The sequence below is a fragment of the Cervus canadensis genome, chromosome 14 (genome assembly GCF_019320065.1).
Source record: "Cervus canadensis isolate Bull #8, Minnesota chromosome 14, ASM1932006v1, whole genome shotgun sequence".
Lineage (NCBI taxonomy): Eukaryota > Metazoa > Chordata > Mammalia > Artiodactyla > Cervidae > Cervus > Cervus canadensis.
In genome coordinates this window covers 13,476,497-13,490,238 of record NC_057399.1, presented here as the reverse complement: position 1 = coordinate 13,490,238, position 13,742 = coordinate 13,476,497, and the positions used below count along the sequence as shown (strand labels likewise).

General features: G+C 51.9%; 2 protein-coding genes across 13 annotated transcripts; one reads left to right on the top strand and one right to left on the bottom strand.

Annotated features, from left to right (window-relative positions):
* Window positions 1–16: 16 nt before the first annotated feature.
* On the top strand, window positions 17–5,617 carry RGP1 (RGP1 homolog, RAB6A GEF complex partner 1). Of its 12 annotated transcripts, none has more exons than XM_043486509.1 (12): window positions 17–184; window positions 338–410; window positions 513–647; window positions 1,015–1,151; window positions 1,416–1,499; window positions 1,601–1,750; window positions 2,018–2,164; window positions 2,348–2,475; window positions 2,678–2,867; window positions 3,378–3,529; window positions 4,943–5,020; window positions 5,291–5,388. In XM_043486509.1, the coding sequence occupies exons 3-11, from the start codon at window positions 532–534 to the stop codon at window positions 4,958–4,960; spliced, it is 1,122 nt and encodes a 373-aa protein (XP_043342444.1). In that variant the 5' UTR covers window positions 17–184; window positions 338–410; window positions 513–531; the 3' UTR covers window positions 4,961–5,020; window positions 5,291–5,388. The 12 variants fall into 12 exon arrangements, with proteins under 12 accessions (XP_043342444.1, XP_043342433.1, XP_043342435.1 ...); XM_043486498.1 differs by having other exon boundaries at window positions 3,378–3,653; XM_043486500.1 differs by lacking the exon at window positions 4,943–5,020 and having other exon boundaries at window positions 5,291–5,617.
* LOC122452828 (microseminoprotein, prostate associated) lies at window positions 3,819–4,784 on the bottom strand. The gene is made up of 3 exons (XM_043486524.1): window positions 4,655–4,784; window positions 4,365–4,473; window positions 3,819–3,999 (listed from the first exon to the last, which is right to left on the bottom strand). Exons 1-3 carry the CDS (start codon window positions 4,782–4,784, stop codon window positions 3,819–3,821), a joined length of 420 nt encoding a protein of 139 aa, XP_043342459.1.
* Window positions 5,618–13,742: the final 8,125 nt, after the last annotated feature.

Genomic DNA, 13,742 nt, shown 5'->3' with positions numbered 1-13,742 from the left:
CTAGCCGGCCCGGCGCTTCCGGCCGGAAGGGGCTCGGAGGGAAGTCCCGCCTCTGCCGCGGCCGCAGCCACGCACTTGGCCCGGGCCCGGAGGGGCGGGCGGCCGGGGCCTTCGAGGCACCGAGTACCCTGTTTCAGTCTGGCCCCCAGTTTCGATCTGAGGGGTATCCGGGCTTGGGCGCGAGGTGCCGGGCGGCCGGGGCCCCGGGCTGGGACGTGGAACCTCCAGGGAAGGGGTCGGGGGCGGCCTGGGGGTCCCGGAGGGGAAGACGGGGGATGACCTGGCGCCGATAGGGGCGGGGGGCTGGGACCCTAAGCGGCGCCGTCTCCCTCTGCAGTGCCCGGTCAGCTGCCGCCGTACCTGCCTTCCGCCTTCCCGCACTCCAAACCTGGGCGCTTCCCTCTGACACCGTGGTACTGAACGCCCGTTTCCTCGGTCCTCACCCCCAGGCTCGCCCGAGACGCCCTTCGCTGCCGTGGTACTGACCTCTGACACCCCTTGTTTCCTTCTAGATCCGATCCCGGAGCTGCCATGATTGAAGTGGTGGCGGAGCTGAGCAGAGGTCCTGTGTTTCTGGCAGGGGAGGCCCTGGAGTGTGTGGTGACCGTCACCAACCCCCTGCCCCCGACGGCCACTTCTGCGTCCAGGTGGGGACACTGGTACTGAAGAAGGCGGCCCTGCGGGGAGGAAGCCTGGGGTCTGTGGTGCTGAGCCGGGGCTCAGGCTGTGCTGGGGCTGCGTCACCACCACCTTGCTCATTGTGCCCTCATTGTAGGGAAGGGCTAGTTAACAGAAGGCGCGGGTGCCACAGCCGTCGGCTCGCCTTTCCTCTCTCCTCCCCCTGCTACCCATGGCACACTTCTCTTTGTATGATGGTTTCTCTTTGGGGTTCTGGATTCTCTGATCCGAAGGACAGCCAGCTCACTGCGTTGGTCTTAGTGTGGTAGGGAGTTTGGGAGAGCATTTGTGAGGTCAGGAACTGCCCTCTGATGCCCTCTTTTCCCCCTCCGGTAGTGAGGCTCTGGCCTGGGCCAGCGCCCAAATCCACTGCCAGTTCCACGCCAGTGAGAGTCGAGTGGCAGTACCTCCGCCCGACTCCAGCCAGCCGGATGCCCAGCCCGAGAGCCAGACTGTCTTTCTTCCACACCGAGGTTAGAGGCGGGGCTTTGGCTTCAGAGGGGATGGAATCATTGTTACAGATGGGTGAAGTTGTCAGATTGTTGCGGTGGGTCATTCCAGTCTCTGTCCTACTGGGGATGTGGTGGAGTGTAATTATTGCTTTGGGGGCATAAAGCTGTTCCTGTCTCTCCCTGAGCAAAGAGGGGTGGCTTAGTTAGGGTTGCCCCCACTTGCTGTGCTCACCTTCTCCACTGCTAGACAATGTGGATATTAAGTTGCAGTCTTCTATTTTTTAGGTGAGAGGGGTCAGTGTATCCTTTCTACTCCACCAAAAATCCTCTTCTGTGACCTGAGGCTAGACCCTGGAGAGTCCAAATCATGTGAGTGACTGCCCCCTGGCCCCTGGATTGCCTTCCACGGCTCCTGGAGGGAGGCCTTCTCTGGCTCCTTCCAGCTGCCCTGACTGCTGCTTCCCAACCAGACTCCTACAGCGAAGTGTTGCCTGTGGAGGGACCACCCTCGTTTCGGGGTCAGTCAGTCAAGTATGTCTACAAACTGACCATTGGCTGCCAGCGTGTCAACTCACCCATCACTTTACTCAGGGTCCCTCTGAGGGTTCTTGTGCTCACTGGTAAGCAAGGGTTCCTGGAGCAAGGGGCTGGGGAAGAGCCTCACCAAAGCAGTAATGCTCTTTAGAGAGTTTGTGAAAGGGGCTGGAGGGAAGCTTCCTGATCTTAGTCAAGGTGTGAGGGAGTTGGGGAGATAAAGTCCTGGAGCGCAGGTGAGATGCCTGCCCCTCAGTTGTGGCGCCCTGTACCTTCAGCCCTGTTAGGTTGGAGTCTAAAACCCTAACCACTGCTCTTCTCTCCCACCACCCCTCCACTCACTCACTCTCTAGGCCTCCAAGATGTCCGGTTTCCCCAGGATGAGGCTGTAGCCCCATCCAGCCCGTTCCTGGAGGAGGATGAAGGTGGGAAGAAGGATTCGTGGCTCACCGAGCTTGCTGGGGAGCGTCTTATGGCCGCCACGTCCTGCCGCAGCCTCCGTGAGCATCCTTCCAGAACTGCCCTGCCCCTTCCTCCCCCGTAGTACTCCTGTCTCAGAGCCAGACTCTCCTAACCGCCACATTCTTCTGAGGACCCACAGATAGCTCATGATTATAAAGGAAGGCCCACCTCTTGGACTCCCCAGTATGGACCCCAGGCTTACTCTGTTCCTCTCTCCCCAGATCTGTACAACATCAGTGATGGCCGAGGAAAAGTTGGGACATTTGGCATCTTCAAATCTGTATACAGACTTGGCGAGGACGTGGTGGGGACCTTAAACTTAGGGGAAGGAACTGTAGCTTGTTTGCAGGTGAGAGAGGAGCAGGAGCTTTGGGGGAACTGGGTCTGAAGGGTCAGGGTGGAAGGAGCGGGCCTGCATAAAGACAGGCGGCATGGAGAGGTGGGCATCACCCAGGGCCCTCTGGGGAAACAGCGTGCGGCCGGCCTGCCCTCCCGCCCAGAGTCGGCGTGTCCCCGCGCCTGCCTGCACACCCTTGTCTTCTTGATCGCAGTTCTCGGTGAGCTTACAGACGGAGGAGCGTGTGCAGCCTGATTACCAGCGGCGTCGCGGGGCCGGAGGTGCCCCCTCGGTGTCCCACGTCACTCATGCCCGGCACCAGGAGTCCTGCCTACACACGACCAGAACCAGCTTCTCTCTCCCCATCCCGCTCAGCTCCACCCCAGGCTTTTGCACAGCCATTGGTGAGACCCTGACCATCGCTGGGGCCCAGGGTAAAACGCTGTGCTTTGGTACACTATAATGGACCCTGGTTCCTAACACACACCCAGAAGTTTCCACATCCAACCTCTGACCCTTAACACTTCCTCAGACCTTCAGCCTGTTTCTTGGGTGCACGGACCCCTAAATTCTTAACAGCTGCGCAGATTTCCTCTCCCCCTGCCCACTGGAACCCTGTGGTGCACTTACTTCTGATTCTGCAGAGCATTTGCTTCAAGCTACCAAGTCCTGACTGTCCCCCACTTGGGTTCTCAGGTACTTGATGCTCTTGTCCTTATTGTCACATTTCCAGGGGCAACACACTAGATTTCTTCAGCGAAATCCTCTCTCCTGGCTCCCTGCCCCATGACTTACCTGCTCTTCCTGAATACAGGGTTTTGTTTTTGTTTTCTAATTTGCTAACCACAATCTGTCACTGGCTTTTGTTCCTGGCCTCTAAATACTTCCGCCTTTATCTTTACCCCCCACCGCAGTGTCCTTGAAGTGGCGTTTGCATTTTGAGTTTGTCACCTCCCGAGAACCCGGTTTGGTGCTCCTACCTCCCATGGAGCAGCCTGAGCCCGCCACCTGGACGGGGCCTGAGCAAGTGCCCGTGGACACCTTCAGCTGGGACCTGCCCATCAAGGTGCTGCCGACAAGCCCTGCCCTGGCCTCCTACGCGGCCCCCGGCCCCAGCACCAGCACTATAACCATCTGACCCTGGCCCACAGCCTTCTTCAGGATCCTGAGAACTCAGCCCCTGGGCTCTGGTAGGGCCCGTTGTTTTCACCTGGGGTCCAGTGGCACAGATAACGAGAGGCGGGCTTTCGGCTAGAGCGTTAACTTATTTATTCAGAATAGATCGGCAGCTGCTAGTGGTTTCCCTGGAAGTGGCAGCAGCAGTGGGCGGTCAGCAGCAGGGCAGTCAGTCGCGTTTAGCTGGAGTGGGGAGCAGGCGCCGCAGGCACAGGGGTGTTAGCTGAGCCCCACTCTGGGTCGGGCCCTCCCCCTTTGCAGGGCAGCCGAGGGTCAGATTTTTGCACGAGGGAGAACTGGCATGTTCCTGCCTCCTGGCGTACCTCACAGCCCGCCGGGAAGTCGATAGGATGCTGCGACCTGGGGAACCGAAGGACAGGGGAAGGGTCAGGACAATGAAGGTCCACCTTTGTCCCTGCCCCGCGTCCCCTCCCCAGCGCTTCTCCCGTGTCTCCCCAGTGCCCCCGGCCCTGCAGGATTTCTCTTGCCTGCCATATATGGATTTTTTTCATTTCATAGCAGGAATAGTTTCCCTCCAGATCCACCTAACTCCCCTCACTCTGTAGCCTGAAGCCTCTCACCCCTTCTTGTCGGTACCGTCAAGTTCAGCCAGCCTCTGGCTGCTTCTCCATTCATTCTCACATCAGAGCAATCTAGTCACACCCTGGCCAGCTCTCCGTCCCTCACATCGGAGCCATTCTCTCTGGCCACCTTTGGTCACTCACGTGTCACAGCAGCCCACACCGACCGGATGCAGACAGGTGCAGTGGAAGCAGTCCTTGCGGAGCCAAGACTCGCCCAGGGTGAAATACTTCCCCTCATAGTGGCAGGGGGCTGGGGAAGAACAGGAGATGTTAGTGCCAGAGCCGAGGGGTAAGGGCACGCTGCCCCCATGTGTGGCCTCTCCTGCGTCCCACCGCCAGGGAGTCTGGGTTTGCTGCCAGGGGACCATCTCGGAGCCCTTCCTCCCGGTGCCCTCAGCACGCATCCTTCCTTACGCCTCGCCCAGCTTTACCTTGAGCTTGGAAGTAGCACTTGCTGTGCACGCCCGGGTGCTGGAGGAGCAGAGATACCACCAAGCAGATGACCCCCCAGCCTCCCCGCGTTCCCGTAGCCTGTCCCGCCCAGAGCGTCCTTGGGGCCATCCCGGCAGCACAGCTCTTTCGGACCCTCTTGGTTTCCGTTCCGGCTGCTCTGGCCTCGTCTCCTCGGCTCTCCTCTGTTCCTCTCCTTGAGCCTTAGCGTCTGTCTCTCTCCCCTGGGCGCCTGTCTCACACCATCTCCGTGCCCTCTGTTCTCGAAGGCTTGGGGATGTTTATAAAGTGAGGACCCTGGCCCCCTGCTGAGTGGAGCTGGAAAAGCCGTAACTCTGTTTCCTGGGGTGAGGGCATGAAAACAAGAGGTCTAGCTTTAACAAGCTGTGAGAGCTGATTCATGCCCCCGCACAGCCAGGGGGAGGAGGGTGGCCGGGGAAGGGGCGCTGGACTGGGCACTTCCCCAGCAAGGAGGGGGCGGGGTGAGGGCCCCCAGGTGGTCCCCAGAACTCTCCCTGGCCTGGAGAGAAGGAAGCATTCCACCATCTCCCCCCGCCCCGTAATACACACACACACACACACACACACACACTCACACTCACACACTCTCTCTCCAGGGGTGTGTACGCTGGGATCCCTGCCTGGACCGGAGGGAGGCATTTCCTGGGGATGGCTAATCCTGTGCCCCAGCCAAACCAAGGAGATGCAGTAGGGTGCGACGGCCAGAGGCTCCAGGAGAGCGAGCGGGCACCTGGTGTGGGGAATGTTTCTCTCAGACCCTTGGGCAGGGTCTCCTTGCCGTGTCCTAGAGACATGGCTGCCCCTCAGAGGCTAGGGGTGGGGGGCTGGGGGCAGGTGTCTCTTGTTTTTCATAGGCATCCCAGAGATAAGACTATCGATTATTCATCACCCCAAACACACAGCAAATAAAAGATCTCGCCATACCAAAGAATGGTTCTTTTCAAAGAGGAACATGTCTAAGTGCCCTCACGGTATGGGTCATTCCAGCTTTCACAAGGGAGGCCCCTCTTTTCTCCTGTACGTTACGGAATGAGGATTTAGGAACGTATCCTCTGACATCCTCTTTTGGATTTCCTGTAGGTTCTGGAGAACCTGAAGAGAGGTGATTAAGAGCATAGGTTGTAGAGTCGGACTCTGGATTTAGATCCTAATTCTACTAAAGAGCTATGTGTCATTGAGCAAATTAGTTCACCTCTCTAAACCTGTTCCCTTATCTATAAATTGGGATAGTGATACCAACTCATAGGATCATCAAGAGGATTCCACGAGAGAATGCATGTCATGCTCCTAGCGCTGTGCCTGGCACATAGCCCTCCGGAAAGAGTAAACTGCTGTGGTCGGTGCTAGACGTTCCATTCTTTGAGTGATGTGGAGGAGTCCTGTGTGCACGGCCCACAGCTTCTGTTGGGACTGCTATAGACTTCTTTCACTTGCACACATATGCTCCTTGCAACCTACCACTTCCTTCAAAAATTACCTCCAGGATGGTTTTGGTCCTTGTGTCCTTGAAACTAAATGTCCAGTTTGAGAAACTGTTGCTGATAAGCCTGCTTTTCCTAGGTCAGTACCCCCACTTCTTCCAGGGAAGACATGTCCTTTTTCCATCCTTCCAGCTAACTTTGGGACCCCTGCTTCTTCTCATAAGGGTCCTGAACAGTTTCTTCCCATCCTCCTGTGAGCTCTCCAGTTCTCCTTTCTGACGAGGCTAGTGCCGGCCTTTGGTGTTAACTGCCCCAGCCACACCGGATTTCTTTCACTATTTCACACTCCGAAGACCCCTGTTCCAGCTATCACTCTCCTACCCACAGGGTCAATCACTTTGGCATTTATTCTCTTTTCCTTCTAAGTCTCCAGTTCCATTTACCTCTAGACTCCCACTGTAACCCAGGGGTTCCAATCCAACTACTTCTGGCTGACTTCTAGAGGACTGCCCTTCCCCTCACCTTGTCACCATTCAAAAACAGCTTCATCAGTCCTCCGAATTCCCTATCCTTTCCCAAGAAGACAGCTTACATGGCTGGAGATGAGGACTGTACCGCACCTTTGCCCTCCCTAGTCAGGTCTGATATACTTTCCATCTCAGAGGAGCAGCAAGAGGGGAAAACAAACAAACAAAAACAAACAAACAGGGGAGCAGGGTGCCCTGATGTAGGCTGGCATGTGGGAGGCATGGCCTTGGAATTCTCTGGGCTGGAGCAGGTGGATTCAAAGGCTTGACCAACACAAGGGCCCAGAAATCCTGTCAATGGCCAGTAGTTCTGCTGCTGCCTTTGTGGGGACACCAGCTGACACTCTTGATGCTTGGACCATAGACTTCCTTCTGCTCCTGCAACCTAGAGCGAACCCCATGGGGGGCAGACGCTAGTGAGAGAGCTAGAGAGCTTGAAGGGAGTGGTGGTCGTGCTGTAGGCAGAGGGGACCCAGTGGGGATTGGTGTGTGAGGTCACGGGACAGGGGTGAGTTCCGACCTGCAGTGAAGAGGAGGTAGGCATACAGGGGCAGGAGTAGGGGGCTGCTTCTGCAGGAAGTCTGGGGCGGAGACAGGAGCCCTCTCCAAGAAGTTGCGGGGTAGGTGCGTGGCGGGGAGGTGTTGGTTGAACACCTGCTGGTGTGCGGGCTCGTGCGTGCATCTGTGGAGCTTCTCAGGACCAGGGCCACCCTTGCGGGGGAGGGGGTGTGTGCACGCGCGCGCGTGCGTGCATGCCTAGGGCACGGCTGGCGGGGATGCCAGTTGTGGGGGGCGCGGCGGTTGGCTTTCGGGCCGGGAGGAACGGCTGGCTCGCGCTGCCCACGCGGGGACAGAAAAACATCCGCCGGAGGCCCGGCCGGGCGGCGCTCCAACCGCGCCGGGCAGGTGCGCGGCGGGAGGAAGTGAGCGCATTCCGACGCCCCAGCCGGGCAGGACAGGAGGGACTGGGAGCGGCCGTGGGGAGATTCCGGGGCCAGAGCCCCAAGGGGCGGCTGGGAGTGAGGAGCCCGGGGAGGGTGGTGTAAGCGCCGAGAGAGAGCTGGGGGGAGGGCCCCGAGGGGTCGGGGTCTGGGGTTCGCCCAGGGCTTGAACACCTAAGAGACGCCAACCGCAGGCCCCCGCCAGCCGAGGGAGCGGGGCCCCGGGGAGGAGGGCCCGGGAAGGCAGCGAGGAGTGCGGGGCTGTGGAGCGAGAGCGCTGCTGGCTGGAGCGAGGGACAGGCTCACCAGAGTGTTAGATGGAAGACACCCCCCCCTCCACCCCAGGTGGGAAGGGCAAATGGCCACCCCCCAGATGCCGGTGCACCCCGAGAGTGAGAAACAGGTTAGAGACGAGTGGGAGTTAGGGCTCTCAGGGTCCCATCGTGACGAAGTCGTTAAAGACCTTGATTAAGGCATGGAGATAAGGAGTGCGGATTGGCCTCGTGGGTAGTAGAATCGATGGTCACTTAAGTAATAACGAGGAACTTAGAGGCAAGGTTATCTGTGTCTAGTGCTACTACCATCTTTGGTCTTTGCCAAAGGGCTAGGCATTGATCCTCTAATTTTTATAGTCATTTAAAATTGCATGGCTACATTTGTCAAACAGCTTAAGTTATTTGAATTTTTAAAACTAGAAAAGCTGAAGAATCTGATTCAGTATTTGATTTAAAACTCAAAGATCAGTTACATGAGATCGAGTCTTTTCCTTTGTCTTGCTTTTGCGCCTCATTCCTGTCACCGACATGTGGGAATTCTTGTGTTGTTAATGCCCCAGTTCTGTGTCAGTGGCATAGAACTTCTGCTTTTCCTGTCCCCCATCTTATGGTCTTTATTCTTAACTCTAACTTTTGTCTGTGCAGCCCTTTAACCTGCACTATATATCCTAAATCCATTAAAACATTTCATTGGCATTCAGTACCGAAAGACAAGTAACAACTTTACCATATATGTTAGGTTACTTATTATCTTCTGTGGACATGTAACTACAAAGTTTCTATATTTACCTTGTGGCTGATAAAAAGAGATAGAGCTAAAGTTGTGTTATTCAATAATATTTCTATAAACATAGCAATTTATTTGTCTGATTTCTCTTCTAAAATCAACTCTACAGTGTCAAAAACTTACACTAATTCTATCACGATCTTTTATTTTATCCTGGGCCAAAGGCAATTGCAAGGATTAGGATCGTTGTGGTTTATTTTAAAGATCCTTAAATTCCAGTTACTTTTGGCCCCAAACAAGGAAATCTGGGTCAGTTAGTTTTTTTTAAAAGAAAATAATTTCCTACTTTGGGCTCTGTTCCTTTCTCTCGTGCTGTTTCAACCCCAGCCCTACCTTATTCCCAGTGGCTTTTACCTTCATTCCTTCTTTGCTCTGCTGGGCGTCTTTAGAGGAAAACTTCACACCAACTTCCTCTACCATAAATTCTCTCCCTCCTCTCAACTCTACACTTCTCTTTGCCAACATACACCGCTGCTTCTTCATTGATTTTTTTTTTTTTTTAAAGCCTACAGCCCTTTCTGTCTCTTTTCCATCTTAAACTCTAAACTCTCTCGTACTGAAAATCTTTTTCTTCCTTTCTCTTTGGTAAAACCTGGGATTTTTAAAGGGTTAGGCCTTATTTATTCTGCATGATCCACTTCTGTCTTCTTTCCTCTTCTATCGCCTTTTTCTTACTCTAAATTCTGTACACTCTTATTATGCTTACTTTCAGCATGGGTTCAACCTTCTCCTTGTGACTAAACATTCTTCCAGTAGATACAGCACAAGATTCTTTTTTCCCCCATTTTATTTCCTGCAAGAAAAAACAGTTTTCAAATTCACTTCTACTTCAGTCTCATCCTCCCACGTTTTGCATCCAGAAGCATGACTGGGCTATTACTGGAAAGTCCCCTGAGTGACCACTTAAGCTTGGCGTTGTGCTAGGCAGTGTATAGTGCATTTCATTAGCCTGGTGCCTGATTCCTAAATTCTTACCAGTAACAGGTGTTATCATGTGTGTGTGCATGAATGTTCTCATATACATGTACATACCAAAGTACACAGACAATAGAACCATAAGTCAGTATATGGCTATGAATATGTCTATTCAGTATATTTTGCATTATGAGCAAGCCAAATAGATTTGGGAGTGGAAGATGAGGGTGGGTAGATTCATAGCTAGGATAGAAGGTTAAGAGACAATATCCTTTGCCATTCTATATTCAGATGAGGAGGAGAGGAATCATTCTCCTGGAGATGAAGGGACAGTTTGGAGGCGACTGAGTTTCAAGAGTTGAGAGAGATGACTTGTAAGGCTGTGGTGAATGGCGAGAGGATGAGATGAAGGGGCCAGAGTCCCAAGAATAGATGGTTGCTGTACCCAGACAACTCATATTCTCTCTGGCAGAGAACATAAAAGATTCTTTGGTTGTAGTACCAATTTCAACCATAGTCAGGTTTCCATTGATAACCTATATTGAAATTGCCCTGTGTTGTCACTGTACCATTGGGACTATTACCAAATTTTTCTTTTTAACTTTTTCTGCTTACGAATTGCTATGTAAATGATAGCCCCCACCACTAATAATTAACCCCCAGCTAAACACCATTAATTCTGATTGAGTTCCTTATCTATTTAGATGGTTTAATTTTTCATGCTTGCCCCACAGTCTACTTGTGGTAGTAGTAACCTTTGAAATTCCATTTATGACTTTCATTTTTATCTCACTTGTAAATTGCTCTTTTCTTAAAGTTATAGACCCAACACTAGATACTGAGAAGGCATCTACTTCTTTATTATCTCTGAAATATGGCCAAGGAGGTCTTTGCTTGACTGTCTCTACTGCATGGGATGGATTACTGCCATCTGCAGTGGAGGCGGCCCATTCTGTGGTCAGCTAGCTTTAAGCTACTCGTGTGTTGTTCAGCAGAAGTCTGCCTTGCTAGCATCTCATCCATTCCCACAATTCTGCTCTTTGAAACAGTATGGGGAAATTGACTTCTTTTTCAATGCAGCAGCTCTTTAAAAATTTGAAAGCTATTTGTTAGCTATTTAAGCTTTTTTCCTTTACTCTTCACACGGTTCAATAGAAGTTTTCTATTATGATGGAAGTGTTTGCTCCCTGTCCTGCCTAATCAGTAGCCACTAGCCACATGTGCCTGTTGAGCACTTGAAATGTGGCTACTGTGATTGAGGACTGGAGTTTTAGACTTTAGTTAATTTAAATTTAAGAGGCCAGATGTGACTCTTGTGTTAGTGTAGCCCCAAACTCCAGGAGTTGGTACACTGTCACAGGACTGGCTGTCTTTCGGCTGCTCCAGAAATCTTACGGTCACCTCAGACATAGTGAAAACATGTAACTGAGCTCTTTTATCTGTCTGGAGGCCAGTCTTGCATGTGGTCACAACTGGGAAACACAAACCCAACCCCAGAGCCCTGATGAGTAATGTCGGTTTTTACTGGAGGTTTCTCAGAAGAGATGGAAGAGGAAGGCTCTATCTCATCTCCCATATGTCAAAAGCAACACTGAAAACAAAAACCCCTCCTTTGATCTCTGTCCCCAGGAGTCCCTGAAGTCCCTCTTGCCCATCCTTGCCCCTCCTTCTCTCCTCCGACCTTGCTCCTCCTGCTCCTTGAGCACCACCTCTGCCCCCTTCTCCTTAAAGAAGCGTTCTTGGGCAGGCCCTTCGTCCTCCAGCCCCGCTTCCCGTTCATTGTCTGTGCTCAGTGAGGCCAGGGAACTTTTTCTGGATCCATCTTTCTTGGGGGGTGATTAGGGCTAGAAGGGCATAAATAATTATATTTTTCCTTTCTTCACGTAATTCCTGATTTCTTTCTAAGGGGCCTCTCATTTTTTTTTTTTTAATCATTGCTGAGAAATCCTTATTTATCACTCTTGAGGAGAAGTGTCTCTAACATTTTCTTTTCATTCCAGATCTATTCTTGGCAAATTCTAAAACTACTTCTTCACAGTTTCTTCATTTTCTTTCTTTCTTTTTCTTTTTTTTTGCTTCTATGATGTTTTAACAGGTTTATCTTCTCCTCCCTGGTCTTCATGGCCTACATCCACCAGGAGTTTCCCTCTGAGGTCACCCAGTGCCTTGTCCTCCCTTGACTCCCCTCTTAGCTCACCACTGTTGTCCATACCTGCCTCTCTCTATTATCTGTTATTTTCATCTCCTCCTTATCTGCATGTGTACTAAGTCGCTTCAGTCGTGTCCGACTCTTTGTGACCGCACGGACTGTACCCCAGCAGACTCCTCTGTTCAGTGGATTCTCCGGGCAGGAATACTGGAGTGGGTTTCCATGCCCTTCTGCAGGGGATCTTCCCGACCCAGGTAACGAGCCCGCGTCTCTCATGGCTCCTGCACTGACAGGCGGGGTCTCTGCTACTGGCACCACCTGGGAGGTGCCCCCGCCCCAATCTGTATTCTTTTTAAACCACTATTTAAAATAATCATTTAGGCCTCTCAAGCGGTTTCCAGGGGATCTCATATAAGTCTCTGTACCATGACCTAAGAATACGTAGGTAACATTGATTTCTGTGGATTGGGAGGTGATGGGGTTGAGGGGCAGAATGTCCTTTCAACCATGGCATTACTAATGTTTTGGGCTGGATAATCCTTGGTTTCAGGGGCGGTTCTGTATATTGTAGGATGTTTAGCAGCATCCCTAGCCTCTACCCACTGCGTGTCAGAGGTACCTTCTCAGATGTGACAGTCTAAAGCATCTCCAGATGTTGCCAAGTGTTCCCTGGAGGGAAATTCTGTCCCCCGCCCCTACCACATTCAGAACTACCATGCTAGAATATCAGCTTTCGGAAATTGATCGATGGTGAGACTTTTTCTCCTCAACTGCTGATGTGTTTGCTTACCCTGAGTTTTCAAAAGTGTGATCTTTGTCTTAGGAGGTAGCTTCTTAAAATTTCAGGTTCCTGAGCTCGTCCTATATCTCCTGAATCAGAAACGCTTGAAGTAGAATCTGGAGATCTGATTTTTATAAGATACTACCCCCCCTTCCCCAAAGTCTGGTAATTCTTATGCCCTAGGCTTGACCCTCTGTGGCATAACTGCTGCATTACCCACATTTTTTCCCTGCAAGTCTTCCTGGTACTTCAGCTTTGCTTCCGCTCTTGGCCCCACAATGCCAACACAAATAGGGAGGCCTCAGGTTACTAGGACAACCAGGGCACAGGAAACCATAAAGTCTCAGCACTCCCACAGGCATCACAGACTGGCTACGCCAGCTTGCTTTCTCCTTAGGGACTCGGTCCTACTTCCTAGTCCCCATCCCCAGATTACCCAGACTGGAAGAAACATGCCTAAGCCACACACCCTGATTTTGCAGACCTCATGGTGGAATATGGAATGGGTGGGATGAAGAATTGTGAATGAAGCTTTCTTACTAACAATGATATTCCAGGTCACCTTGGTGATAATTAAATTTTGTTACCTGTGAGAATTACATTCCCCCGAGAACTGATGAGATTACAAGCTTGGAGTCAGGCTGCTTCCATTTATTTGTATTATTTATACTTGTTTCTTTGGAGCTTGAGTCTTAAATCTTTTTGAATCCCTAGCTAGATGTTTTCACAGTTTGCTTTGGGTTAAAAGATTTAGCAATCTACTTCTGATACACTGGGACCAGCTAATGTTTCAGTTCAGTTCAGTTCAGTCGCTCAGTCGTGTCCGACTCTTTGAGACCCCATGGACTGCAGCACACCAGGCCGCCCTGTCCATCACCAACTCCTGGAGTTTACCCAAACTCATGTCCTTTGAGTCACTGATGCCATTTAACCATCTCATCCTCTGTTGTCACCTTCTCCTCCTGCCTTCAATCTTTCCCAAGATCAGGGTCTTTTCAAATGAGTCAGCTCTTCTCATCAGGTGGCCAAAGTGCTGGAGTTTCAGCTTCAGCATCAGTCCTTCCAATGAACACCCAGGACTAATTTCCTTTAGGATGGACTGGTTGGATCTGCTTGCAGTCCAAGGGACTCTCAAGAGTCTTCTCCAACACTGCAGTTCAAAAGCATCAATTCTTCAGCACTCAGCTTTCTTTATAGTCCAACTCTCACATCCATACATGACTACTGGAAAAACCATAGCCTTGACTAGATG